This window comes from Oryctolagus cuniculus, chromosome 2 (assembly GCF_964237555.1).
Source record: "Oryctolagus cuniculus chromosome 2, mOryCun1.1, whole genome shotgun sequence".
NCBI lineage: Eukaryota > Metazoa > Chordata > Mammalia > Lagomorpha > Leporidae > Oryctolagus > Oryctolagus cuniculus.
Genome location: NC_091433.1, coordinates 178,258,585 through 178,273,039, shown reverse-complemented (window position 1 = coordinate 178,273,039; position 14,455 = coordinate 178,258,585). Strand labels below are relative to the sequence as shown.

At 42.6% G+C, this 14,455-nt stretch overlaps 1 protein-coding gene and 1 pseudogene across 13 annotated transcripts in view; both read right to left on the bottom strand.

The window, feature by feature from the left end:
- ITSN2 (intersectin 2) overlaps nucleotides 1-14,455 on the bottom strand; it is a 167,417-nt gene that overhangs the window by 128,654 nt on the left and 24,308 nt on the right. For all 13 annotated transcript variants that reach the window (XM_070069353.1, XM_070069357.1, XM_070069354.1 and 10 more), the window contains exon 2: nucleotides 4,290-4,353. In XM_070069353.1, the coding sequence (XP_069925454.1) occupies nucleotides 4,290-4,320 (31 nt within the window). In that variant the 5' untranslated portion in view covers nucleotides 4,321-4,353. The remainder of the gene's footprint in view (nucleotides 1-4,289; nucleotides 4,354-14,455) is intronic.
- Nucleotides 8,957-14,455, bottom strand: part of LOC138848743 (G2/mitotic-specific cyclin-B1 pseudogene) — a 28,793-nt pseudogene continuing 23,294 nt past the window's right edge.

Here is a 14,455-nt window from a genome sequence, read left to right as displayed (position 1 = left end):
AATTGAAATCACAAGTAGCTTGTGGCTACTGTAGTAGGCACCGCAGCCCTCCAAGAACAAAAATAGCCTAAAAAAATCTATGGCTAGGGAGCGAGGAAGGAATATTATTATAAGCTTAAGAGTTATATCTGTTAACTATATTGAATCTGTTAAAAACTAAAAAAAATTTAAACTAAATAAATAAAATCTAAAAACAAAGTCCATGGTTAGTGTTGGGATAATATAGTAAACAGATGGCTAAATCTGAGGAATGTGCCAGAGCATCTGGACAAACAACATTTACAGACAAGTCCCAACCACACTGAACACCAAAAACTTAATATGTGACTGAAGATTTCCTAGAGTAGGAAACACTGCTTTTCAAGGTTTTATGCTATACATGAATGCTGCTTTCAGTAAGATGTTAAACACTGAATTGGACTTCCTTAGATATATGCAAGTTATCCTCAGCTGTTTTATTAACTAAGTAGGGATATCACACAGTCTACATTTACCATCAAGTCTTCAGAAACTTAAAAATTACTACTTTTATTCCTATAAACCACTTCGAAGTTAACTGCCCAACATTTCAGACAATTATTTACATTAACTTTGTTATTAAACTCTTAGTTTCATTCCAGGATTATTCTTTTATATACAAGGGACCTCAAAAAGTTTGTGGAAAGCACTTGTTTTTGTAAAAAAAAAAATAATTTATTTGAGAGAGAAAGAGAGATAGTATGTGCTCAGATCAGCGAGCTCACTCCCCCAGATGCCGGCAACAGCTGTGGTCGCGGGAGCCAGGATGAAATCTAAGTCTCTCACGTGTACAGCAGGAACCCAATTACCTGGGTCAGCACTGCTGCTCCCAGAGTCTATGCTGGTGGGAAGCTGGAGTCGGCACCCACGCACTCTGTGTGGGACATGGGTGTCTTAACCTCTAGGCTAAATACCCACTTTGCATGCTATTTTTTAATTCCATTTTCTGCAAACTTTTTGAAACCCCTTAATAAAATGCAATGAGCTACATGAACTAGATACACAAATATTTATAGAATAGAAGAAACAGAATGAAGACTGGGATTCTACTGCTTTCTTTTACATTCATTTAGTTTATAAGCCTGATTAACATGCTGGGTGAAGTTTGTAACTAAACTGTGCTTTTATGTGTTTAAATTTTATGGGATATGAAAATCCTCAAACTTAGGTTGCATACATTACCACTATAATTATTATCCTAAGTTTAAATGTACATATATCACTCATTCTGGAAAAAATGATTCAATTTTAAAAATCATCTGCTGCATCAAGCTTTATTATCCCACACCATTTCCACAACAGGAGCAATGCTCCCATTAATCCTTAAGTAACAGTTCTGAAAAGGTAAAAAAAAAAAAAAAAAAAAAAACAGAACAACAAAAAGTCTTACCTCAAGCACATCCTTAATTAACTGGCACAGACTCTTCCACATATTAGAATTTTAAGATTTATTTATTCATTTGAAATTCAGGGTTTCAGTGAGAGAGGGAGAGACAGAGAGAGAACTCCATTTGCTGGTTCACTTCCCAAATGACCTCAACAGCTGGGTCTGGGCTGGGCAAGGACAAAGCCAGGAGCCAGAAACTCCACCCAGGTGTCCCACATGGGTGGCAGGGCTCAAGCACTTGGACCATCTTCCACTGCTTTCCTAGGCACATTAGCAGGAAGATGGATCAGAGGTGGAACAGTCAGGAATCAAATCAGTGCTCATATGGGATGCCAGTTTCATAGACAGCAGCTTAATCCGCTGAGCCACAGTGCCAGCCCTCCACACATTAGAGTTCGATTCTACGTTTTATGCAAAGAATTCATTTTTCTAAAACTTTCTTAAATCCTAAAGCTTAAATCTGGAGATATATACAACATGCAATTATAATCAACTCACTAATTTGGCTTATGACAAAAACAAGTTAAATGAAAAAGATACAAATGATGAAACATCAGACACCAATCTCAAAACAGCATTGTTGGGGCCGGCGCTGTGGCATAGCAGGTAAATTTTACTGAATTTTATTGAATGCTTTCCCTGTATCGTCTTAGATGATCATATGGTTTTATAAAAATGTGCTGAAATAAGATTTTTTATAATTCATCACTGCATTTGTGTGATAAACTCAAACTGGTTGTGATTTTTTAAAAACGACATTCCTGGGTTTGAATTGCTATTATTTTGTTTAGAATTTTTTTTAATTGATTGTTTATTGGGGCCAGCACTGTGGCGTAGTGGGTAAAGGCACTGCCTGCATTGCTCACATCCCATGTGGGCACCGGTTTGAGACCCGGCTGCTCCTCTTCCAATTCAGCTCTCTGCTATGGCCTGGGAAAGCAGTACAGGATGGCCCAAGTCCTTGGGCCCCTGCACCCATGTAGGAGACCTGGAAGAAGCTCCTGGCTCCTGGCTTCAGACTGGCGTAGCTCCGGCTATTGCGGCCATCTGGGGAGTGAACGAGTGGATGGAAGACCGCCCCCCCAACCCTGCCTCTCCTCCCTCTGTGTAACTGTGACTTTCAAGTAAAATAAATAAATCTTAAAAAAAAATCATTGTTTTGTGAAGATGGTATAATGATGATCCTTTTTTTTTTTTTTTACTATTTTGTAATATTACTATTTTCAATTTACCTGTTAAAAATTATTGACTTTGGGCTGGCGCTGTGGCGCAGTGGGTTAACGCCCTGGCCTGAAGCACCAGCATCCCATATGGGCGCCGGTTCTAGCCCTGGCTGCTCCTTTTCCGATCCAGCTCTCTGCTGTGGCCTGGGAAAGCAGCAGAAGATGGCCCAACTCCTTGGACCCCTGCACCGACATGGGAGACCTGGAAGAAGCTCCTGACTCCTGGCTTTGGATCAGCATAGCTCCAGCCATTTCGGCCAATTGGGGAGTGAACCATCGGATGGAAGACCTCTCTCTCTCTCTGCCCCTTTTCTCTTTGTATAACTCTCTGACTTACAAATAAATAAAAAAAATTATTGACTTTATTTCCCTGCATCTTTTACAAACAGCTAATGAAATTTAATAAAAAATTAAGCACCTGTGGGGCTGGTGCTATGGCATAGCAGGTAAAGCCACCATCTGCAACACTGGCATCCCAGATAGGGGCTGGTTCAAGGCCCAGTTGCTCTATTTCCAATCTAGCTCCTTACTAATGCAGCTGGGAAAGCAGCAGAAGATGGCCCAAGGGCTCGGGCCCCTGGACCCTTGTGGGAGACCCAGAAGCTCCTGGCTTCAGATTGGCTCAGCTCCAGCCACCGCAGATGAAAAGATCTCTCTGTCTCTGAACAAATCTTTAAAAAAAATTTCAGAACTCAGCATCACAATTTCTTTGTGGTGATTTAAAAATACATTTTCTCAATTCATTCTAAATGACAAACACAGTAACTTAATACCTATTAAGGGGAGTTAATTAGTATTTGTTCTGAATCTAGTTTTAATTCCTTTCCCAAAGTTTAACATACTTTTCATTATTAAAAATATCTAAACATTTTCTTTAAAAATGTTTCCTACTAGGGTGAGTATCTGCATGGCAATTAAGAGATCGGCTGGGATGTCCGCTTGCCACATCTCAGTGCCTAGGTTTGACACTGGCTCTGCCTTCTGACTGTAGCTCCCTGCTAATGCAGATCCTGGGAGGCAGCAGTGAGGGCTCAAGGAGTTGGGTTGCTGCCACCTGTGTGGGAGAGCTAGAGTAAATTCCTGGACCCGTGTTTCAGGGAACCCCTAACCCTGACTAGTGGGGCAATAAGGGAACAAACTAACAGATAGAAGCTCGCTCTCTCTGCCCCTCAAATAATTTTTTAAGAAATATTTCATATTCATGTAAACATGCAGAACTCTTTAAAAGGGAAAGCAATCTACATGTATGTTACTCAATGAGTCTTTACTGGCTTCATCAGTTTGCAATCACACTTTACTACCAAAAACATCTTTAATATTCACCTTATAACACTCTGCTTTTTGTCCTCCAGTCATAATGCAACATATCTTTGGGTTATTCTTAACTACTCAATGGCAAGCACATATTCCATACGAAACTGCAGATCACGAACAAACTGAGTTGTGCGACTCACTGCATAATATCCTAACAGACAACATATGCAGTGCTCTGAAATACACTGTCAGAATATTCAACAAGAGTACTTTAAGTTTCGCATTTATAAGCTTAAGGAAAATTACTCACGTGAACATTTTACACTTCTCCCCTCCCCCCCCCAAAACAAAACAAAACAAAACAAAAAACCCTTAGCTTATCTTGTCACAAGTACAAAGCTGCTTACCATTCATTGCTGTGGGAAACTGAGCCATCATGGTCTTGAATTTTCCTTGCTAGCTCTTGGCCATCTGCAACATAAAAGCATGGTGCCATTAATAATACAACAAGCACAGAGCACAGCTTTAGTGCGCCCACTAAGCAGGAGGAATGTCTGTCCCCTTAGCTCACACTTACAACAGAAAACAATGCAGAGCTTCTGCTGCTGCTGAACAGGCAGAACGTACACTGCGGAAGGGTAAGAGATTTTGTTGGGAAATGGTGCTGCCCTAAAAACAAAGCCATTTTCCTTTTAAGGAAAAGTCACACATTTAATAGTAAATAACGATTAAAGAAACCTTTGGCAAGAATCAACATTTTGATAGAAATTAATTTGGGAAAGAGGAGGGGCTGTTATAACTAGGCAAGAATGTATCTCAGGAGCCGGTGCTCTGGCATTGCGCGTAAGAACGTCATCTGCAGTGTGGGCATCCCATATAGGTGCTGGTTCAAGTCCCGGCTGCTCCACTTCCAATCCAGCTCTCTGCTATGGCCTGGGAAAGCAGTGGAAGATGCCCTAAGTCTTTGGGCCCCTGCACCTCCGTGGGAGACCCGGAAGACGCTCCTGGTTCCTAGCTTCATTTCAGTGCAGTTCCAGCCACTGTGGCAATCTGGGGAGTGAACCAGCCGATGGAAGACCTCTCTCTCTCTGTCTCTCCTTCTCTCTAATTCTGACTCTCAAATTTAATAAATAAATCTATTAAAAATGTATCTCAGAGAAATCAACTATCCATATAATACATGTAAGAATATTATGGAAATCCATAATACTCTTTTTATAAAAATCCCCCAACAAGAAAGATATCCAAAATAAATGTAGAACAGCTATTTAATTAAGTTCTACAGGTTTAAAAAAAGTATAAAAGTTATTAAAAACATACATTAAAATGCACACATATGTTTATTTAAACATAACTAAATGTGCTAGCTAAGCTCTGTGCACTAATAAAAGGGACTTTGGAAATTAACGGCTCTGGGATCAAACCCAGCTCTGCTATTTTCCTAGCTGCGACCACGGAAAAGTCATTTAATCTTCTTTGAGTCTCAAATTCCTCATCTATAAAAATACTTCAGGGGTGGAGGTTTAGCCTAGTGATTAAGAGACCCGCATCCATCTCAGTTCGCTTGGGTTCAATGCTCAACTGCAGCTCCTGACTGAACTTGCTGCTACTGAAGACTAAGCAGCAGCAGTGATGGCTGAAGTAACTGGCTTCCTGCCACTCACACAGATCAGGACACTGTTCCTCAGCTCCCAGCTTCACCCACGCCCAGTCCGACCCTGGCCATTGTGGGCTTTTGAGGACTGAACCAAATGATGGCAGCACTTGCTCGCTCGCGCTCTCTTTCTCAAGTAAATAAAACTAAGTGAAAAAAAAAAATACTTCACAGGAGTAATATTGAAAATATTAAATGTAATCCAGTACACTGCCTGCCATATTGCCACACAGATGTTCAATAAATGGCTCCATTTTGCAAACATCCAGGACAAAAGAGTGAAATACCATTTTGGACCCTCAATTCATTATTTAATTGTAAATAAACTCAAAATTCAAAGTATGTTTCATGAACCCTGAGGGTAGGACCAGTTAGGGAGGATAAAGGCCTAGGAAATTTATAGCAATATACTTAGCAAAACCACAGATCCAAACATTCAGGAAAACAGCACTATGGTAGAAGACTACATTCTCATATATTTACCTAAATAACTTAAATATTAATATTTTTAGAAGCCTAAGAAAAACATTCCCATAGCTGATTTTAAACAAAGAAGGCACTGAGTTACATATCACACCACGGTAGGTGTCACCAGGGCAGCTGTGGCTGCCAAGAAGTGTCCCAGTGTGCTGCTACCCGGTGCATTCAGAGTGCTCAAGGATCTGGCCTTCTGCTCTGCTGACCCAGAAACAGTGACCGTATCAGTACGACCACCAAACGTGACTCATGCTAACCAAAAAACTGGTATGTTACCCCAATTCACTTATTTATATAGGAAGTGACAGCAGCATTTCTTCCCAAAAAGCAAACTATTCCATCTACTAAATGTTGACTTGATCATTGTGTGTGAGCTAAGAGAGCAGACTGATTAGAATGACATCAGTATCAACAGTGTGATGCACCCATCTATACAGCAAGGATAGATCAGCACTGGACAACAGGATCAGGTAAGCCACCACGAAGGCTGCCAAAAACGGCTCCGCCAATTTTATTCTTTTGATTCCTAGCTTTTCTGTATGTTGCTACTACACATTATCCTCCTCTCAAGGTGTATATTCTTTCTTTGGGTTTAATAAGCTTTGCTGCAATGGAGTTTTAAATCTGTTACCATACTGAGACTTCACTTGCCACCACATTCTTCCTGGGTAGGAGGAAATTTCACACACGAACTAGCTGGTTTTCTTCATTGCTTTCTCAAAAGGTAAAATCCAGGTACTAGAGTATTTACTGTACAGAAAAACAATCTCCTGTCGTGGGGTAGTCAGGAACTCCTAAAGGAGATTCTGTTTTTGTCTTAAAGGATGAGTAAAGATTAGTTATAACTATAATGTTAAGAACCTTGGACTTGGACCTGACAGAAGTTCTTAAAGGTTTTAAGGAGAGGAACACAGTCAGATTTCATTTAGGATAAACAACCAGCTGTGAAGAGAAGCACCGGGGGAAGCAGGGAGATCAGTCAGGGAAGAGCTGTGAGCAGCATCTGGCCCTGATCTGGACAGTGGCAGCAGAAGAGAAGCTGCGTGAGCTGCAGCAGCAGCGAGGGGGTAACAGCAGCAGAGCTCAGAGACCCTGTGGACGCAGGGACAATGGAGTGAAAGGAACGACACAGACACCTCCGGAACTACAGCTCATGGAACTGCGTGCTGCCACTGGCTGAAAAAGTGAACAGAGAGGGAAGTCTCATAAATCAAGCTGTGACTATGACTTCCTCAAACACAGAAATTCTTCAAACATAAAAACATCTTTACTTCCTCAACTTAAAATTGCCATAAGTAATGTTAAACCAAAATAAGCTGCGTGCCTATCTGCTTCCAGATATGCACAGCAAGGGTCCCTATTTTTTTAGTTCTCTGTGACTGAGACAATTTAAAAATGTGCTAGAAAATTCAGCAAAAGAAGTACAGAGAACACATTCTGTAAGTCTGCATAAAAGCACGTGAGTTACCAAAGATGGCTAGGACAACAGAAAGACAAATGGTCACAGAGTCTCAATTAATCAGATCCAGGTCTAAACTTGGAAATCATCTGTCTAGAACCTCTGCCTGATCATCACGTAGTCCATGAATAAACAGAACGCCACACGCATGCCCAGTAATCCTGAAATAAACCCAGAGGATGAACCAAACAATACAATGTGCAGGGAGGGCAAATCCCTTGGATGAAACTGAGGGTACAAATATTACAGTACCTCTACCTGGTATGTGGGATTTAGCCATCCATGTATATTAAGGCATCGTTACAGAGTAACATTAACATTTATGTCCTTATGTAACATCTGATTGTGGCAACATCTAAATATGGTAGCATGTTGGAATAAATAAGCTTTTAAAGCATACACTTTCATATGTTAGATTTATACTAACTCTCTCCGCCCTACTGTGGAATAACTACCTCATGCTTAACAATTCTACCATTCAACCTACAGACTTGTAGAGAAAAAAATTATTGAAATATTTAAAAATACAGCAAATATGTAAGACTTTGACTTTTTTTTTAAATTATCTATCTTATTTGAAAGGCAGAGTTACAGAGAGGCAGAGGCATAGGCAGAGAGAGAGAGAGATCTTCCATCCATTTGTTCACTCCCCAAATGGTCGCAATGGCGGGAGATGGGCTGATCCAAAGCCAGAAGCCAGAGTTTCTTCCAGGACGATGCCCATGTGGGTGCAGGGGCCCAAGCACTTGGGCCATCTTCTACTGCTTTCCCAGCCCATAGCAGAGAGCTGGATCAGAAGTGGAACAGCCGGGACTCAAATCAGCACCCATATGGGATGTCGGCATTGCAGGCAGCAGCTTTTACCCAATACACCACAGCGCCAGCCCCGAGATTTTGACATTTTAAAAAACAATTGCAGGGCCAGTGTTGTGGTGCAAAGTGTTAAAGTCCCAGCCTGCGGAGCCAGCATGCCATATGAGCGCTGGTTCGAGTTCTGGCTGCTCCATTTCTGACCCAGCTCTCTACTATGGCCTGGGAAAGCAGCAGAAGATGGCCCAAGTCCTCGGCCCCCTGCACCCACGTGGGCATCCTGGAAGAAACTCCTGGCTCCTGGCTTTGGATCAGCCCAGCTCCTGCCGTTGTGGCCACTTGGGAAGTGAACCAGCGGATGGAAGATCTCTCTATCTCACTCTCTGCCTCTGCCTCTCTGTAACTCTGCCTTTCATATAAATAAATAAATAAATCTTTTTTTAAAAAAAAAAGGTAAGTTGATTTTGGTGCAACAAATTTTGAAATCGATACAGGTTTTTTCATAATTTTCCATGAACCTTTTAAAGACCCGCCTATGTGTTATGCTGATCATCCGTGAGGGTCGATCCCACACAGGGAGCCTCACACACCGAGGAGCACTTCCCAACACTGATGCTCCTTATAGCACCTGCAGGGCTGTTGCTATTCATCTCACAAAGTAAGAACCAGAAGGCTTTTTTTTTTTTTTTTTAAGGGTTACAACCTTTATTAAAAGTAAATGTAGTATAATATGTACAGGGGCACATGGTGCCAATTTTATTTGCAGATACAGTATTCCAACTCAAGTTTATAAGTTACACCTTGGCCACAGCCTTGGCTAAGTCTTGAACCAGTGCAGAATTCAGCTGGGCTAGAGTGCTGATCTTAGCATGCTTAGATGTGGCATACTTGTTCTTGATGGTCATGTGCTTTGTAAGCCCACGATTCACCATCACTACATTCTTAGCCAGGTGCTGCATGACAGGAAGGAGAGCTTCCTCGGTGTATGACAGGTAATGCTGTAGGGTTGGCGTCCATTCACCATTATCAAGAATTTTCAGTGCTAAGCAAAAGGCTCCTGCTGCAATCTGAGAAGGAGGAAAGTGCACCATGTCATAGTCCAGCATAGTCAGTTCCATCAGGTATTTGGCCAAAGTATGCTGCTCAACATCAACCTCTCCGATCTTAGATGCTCTCCGAAGGAAGTGTAAGGGGAGAGGGCGACCCAGGCCAAAGTTTAAAACTCTGAGAATCTTCATTTCCATCTGTCTGATTTGGTGCTTAGTGTAGGTGTTGTTAGTCACAAAAGCAAAGTCACCAATTTCTGGAGGGTACAGAAGGCTAAACTACTCGCCCAGCTACAATGCAATCCCAAACCTGTCCAGTTCTGAAGTCTACAAACTTCCCATGGGTTTTATCTACCTCTTTCTTGCTAAAATGGAGATAAGTAATGATGAGTGGGCTGCAGGTTCCTAAAAGCAGCAAGTAGCTCAACGTTGGTATGTTTGTAGGGGAGAAGAAAAATAAGCCAGGGTTGTCACTCAATACATAGGACTACATCACTCACCTACAGAAACTGGGACGCGTTCATTGTTTCTTACCTCTTGGTATAATGCTCTGAGAGAAGAAAAGGGTAACCAGCATCTAACTATGCCTGCTATCTATTTCAGGCACATGTAATTCAAGTCTGCACTCGGCAAACATCCCTTTCTCCTCTTTGGAAAGGTGAGATGAATTACTTCTTGGCTTTTTGGCTAAGATCAAGTGTGTGGAAGAGTGGGACGAGGGGCAATTTTGGCAGTGTGCAGTCATAATTTGAACATATAATTAACTGTGTTAAGTACCTATAGTTTTAGAATATCCATGTGGAGATTTTTCTGCTCATTAAAAATTAGTGGAGAACTATCATTGCTTCCTTTGCAGAAACCAAGAAAATACACTTGGCAGATAGGAGTAAGCACAAAGATTGCTTAGATTTAATACAATCCAAAAGCAATTTGGAAAAATCACCTAATGTAATTTAAAGAACGTGAAAAATATATTCATTCTAAGGGAGAGAAGAGTAGAAATACTAGGAGTAGGAAATTCTTCTACACAGGGTCAATTAGACTCCACCCCCACATACACACACAACCTGCCAAACTCCTGGCCACCTAAGTAAAAGAGCTCAATTAAAGCTAAATTATTTGTTTGCTTGTTTGTGTAGAAGCATGAAATTATAGAAAGAATGAATCATTTAGTCCTCAATTTTCAAGGTAGAAAACTAAAACAGCTGTACAAGCTCACAAGCTAATAACAAAACTGATCCCAGAAACCACATCTCTGATGTATGTGTTCAGTATTCTCTGTTTAAAAATTTCCCAACTTGCCCAGTCATATCACTTGGGACATTTACTAATTCTACAGATTTCTAGGCCCATCACGGGGACTGTGAATCAGTAGGTCATTGTGAGAAATGAAGCAAAAATCTAAAATAAAGCTACTAGTTTTTTTCCCTAAAACATTCATTGATGTCTCTCTCCTGCTTAATTTTTCCCACTGATTACAACTAAAGCCCAAACTTCCCAGTACGAAATCCTTCAAACTTTCACCTTAATCCACTTTATCATATTCATCTCAGGATAGTTTCCTGGGGCCAGTGTTGTGGCACAGAGGGTTAAGCTGCTGCATGCAACACCAGCATCCCATATGAGCACTGATTCAAATCCTTGCTGCTCTACCACCAATTCAGCTCCCTGCTAATCTGCTTGGGAAAGCAACAGCAAATAGCCCTGGGGATGTGGGCTCAGAGTTCCAAGCTGCTGGCTTTGGCCTGGCCCAGTCCTAGTAGTTGCAGCCATTTGGGGAGGGAATCAGAGAACGCCCCACCCTCACTCTTAACTCTGTCTTTCAAATAAATACATATTTAAAGAAAGGTAATTTTCCTCCATGTACTTGTTCTTTAAAAAAAAAAATATGTATTTAAAAGGCAAAGATACAGAAAGAGAAAGGGGGGGGGGGACCTCCACCTGCAAGTTCACTCCCCAAATGACTGCAATGGCTGGGACTGGGCCCGGCTAAAGCCAGGAGCCAGGAGCTTCTTCCAGGTCTCCCATGTGGGTGCAGGGGCCCAAGGACTTGGGCCATCTTCTGCTGCTTTGACCAGGTGCATTAGCAACAAGCTGGGTCAGAAGTGGAGCAGTCAGGACTCAAACAGGTGCCCAGATGGGATGCCAGCACTGCAGGCAGAGGCTTAACTTTCCATGCCACAGTGCCAGCCCCCACTTGGTCTAAGCACACCAATCTGCTTGAAACATAATGCTTTTGTCTCTCTCATAAAGAGTTCCTTCCTCTAGCACAGGCACCACACACTTTCTTCTTATTCTTCAATTACAGACTCAGGTTTTTCTTTGAAAGACTTCCACTCCCCTAGATAGCCAGTCACTATCTCTTAGATATGTCCATAACACCTCTTCAACTCACAATACCCTCATTTGTTACACTGTATTTTTTAAGATGTATTTATTTATTTGAAAGTCAGAATTTTTTAAAAACTTTTATTTAGTAAATATAAATTTCAAAAGTACAACTTTTGGATTATAGCAGTTTTTCCCCCCATAACCACCCTCCCACCCACAAACCATCCCATCTCCTACTCCCTTTCCTATCCCATTCTTAAGATTCATTTTTAATTATCTTTATATACAGAAGATCAACTTAGTATATGCTAAGTAAAGATTTCAATAGACTGCACCCACACAGACACACAAAGTTTAAGTACTGTTTGAATACTAGTTTTACCATTAATTCGCATAGTACAATGCATTAAGGATAGAGATCCTACATAAGAAGTAAGTGCACAGTGACTCCCGTTGTTGATTTAACAATTGACGCTCTTATTTACGACGTCAGTAATCACCCAAGGCTCTTGTGATGAGCTGCCAAGGCTATGGAAGCCTCTTGAGTTGACAAACTCTGACCTTATTTAGACAAGGCCATAATCAAAGTAGAAGTTCTCTCCTCCCTTCAGAGAAAAGTACCTCCTTCTTTGATGGCCCGTTCTTTCTGCTGGGATCTCACTCACAGAGATTTGAAAGTCAGAATTACACAGAAAGAAGGAGAGGCAGAGAAAAAGAGAGGTCTTCCATCTGTTGGTTCATTCCCCAAATGGCTGCAATGGCCAGGAGCTAGGCCGATCCAAAGCCAGGAGCCAGGATCTTCTTCCAGGTCTCCCACGCGGGTGCAGGGGCCCAAGGACTTGGGCCACCTTCTACTGCTTTCCCAGGCAATGGCAGAGAGCTGGATCGAAGTGCAGCAGCCAGGACTCGAACCGGTGATCACATGGGATGTCTGCACTGCAGGCAGCGGCTTTACCCACCACACCACAGCACTGGCCTCTACATTGTATTTTAATTCCACATTTCATGTTTGTCTATTTCATATGTGCTGGGAATTTTCATTTTGCCTCTGCATGCCTAAGTAGATATCCCAAAGAAAAAAACTGGCAAATATTTGCTGTGTAAATAATTTGGTTAAGATACCCAAAAGGGGAAAAAAATGGGGCTTTGTGGCACAGTGGCTTAAACTACTGCTGGCCATGTTGACATCCCATATGGGAGTACTCACTGGAGTTTTGGCTTCTCTGCTTCCAATCCAGATCCTTGCTAATAAGCCTGAGAAAGCAGCAGATGATGACCTCAGTGTTTGGACCCTTATTATCCATGTGGGAGACTCAGAAGGAGTTCTGGGTTTTTGGCTTTGGGCTGGCCCAGAGGTGGCCATAGTGGCCATTTGAGGAGTAAACCAGCAGATGGACAATCTCGCTCTCTTTCTCTCCTTCAACCAAATAAATAACTTTCTTTTTTTAAAGAAAAAAAAAAAAACAACGAAGCAGCAGGAAGAGAAGCCAGGTTGAATCAAACATAGAGAAAAAAAACTGGGGGTGAGCACTGTGGTGCAGTGGGTTAACCCTCCGCCTGCAGCACCAGCATCCCATATGGGTACTGGTTCTACTCTCAGCTGTTCCTCTTTTGATCAAGCTTTCTGTTATGACCTGGGAAAGCAGCAGAACATGGCCCAGGTGCTTGGGATTCTGCACCTGCATGGGAGAGGTGAAAGAAGCTCCTGGCTCCTGGCTCCTGGCTTTAGATCGACCCAGCTCCAGCCATTGCGGCCATTTGGGGAGTGAACCAGCAGTTGGAAGACCTGTCTACGACTCTACCTCTCAAATAAATAATAATTAAAATCTAAAAAAAATGGCCGGCGCCACGGCTCACTAGGCTAATCCTCCGCCTTGCGGCACCGGCACACGGGGTTCTAGTCCCGGTTAGGGCGCCGGATTCTGTCCCGGCTGCCCCTCTTCCAGGCCAGCTCTCTGCTGTGGCCAGGGAGTGCCGTGGAGGATGGCCCAAGTGCTTGGGCCCTGCACCCCATGGGAGACCAGGAAAAGTACCTGGCTCCTGCCATCGGATCATCGCGGTGCACTGGCCGCGGCGGCCACTGGAGGGTGAACCAACAGCAAAGGAAGACCTTTCTCTCTGTCTCTCTCTCTCACTGTCCACTCTGCCTGTAAAAAAAAAAAAAAAAAAAAAAAAATCTAAAAAAAGGAAAAAGAAAATAAACTGGTAAGAAAGCAGAAGAGGGGCAGCTGCTGTGGGGTAGTGGGTTAAGTCATCACCTGTGATGCAGGCATCCCATATCGGACACTGGATTCCAGTCCTGGGTGCTCTGCTTCTGATCCAACTCCTTGCTAATGCCCCTGGGAAAGCAACAGAAGATGGCCCAGCCACTCACGAGGGAGACCAGGACAGAGTTTCAGGCTCCTGACTTCAGCCTGACCCAGCCCCAAGCCATTACAGCCATTTGGGAAGTGAACCAACAGATAAGATCTTTCTCACTCTCTGTTTCTCTCTTTCTCCCTCCCTTTCTCTGTCACTCTACCTTTCAAATAAATAAACCTCAAAAAAAAAAAAAAAAAGCCAAATAGATGGCTATGGCATTGTGGCACAGCAAGTAAAGCCGCCTCCTGCAGTACCTGCATTCCATATGGGCAACAACTGAAGTGTTGGCTTCTCCACTTCCAATCCTGCCCCCGGCTAATGGCCTGGGAAAAGCAGCAAAAGACAGCCCAAATACATGAGGCCCTCCTAGCTATGTGCGAGATCCAGATAAAGCTCCTGGCTCCTGGCTTTGGGCTCGTGGCCATTACAGCCATC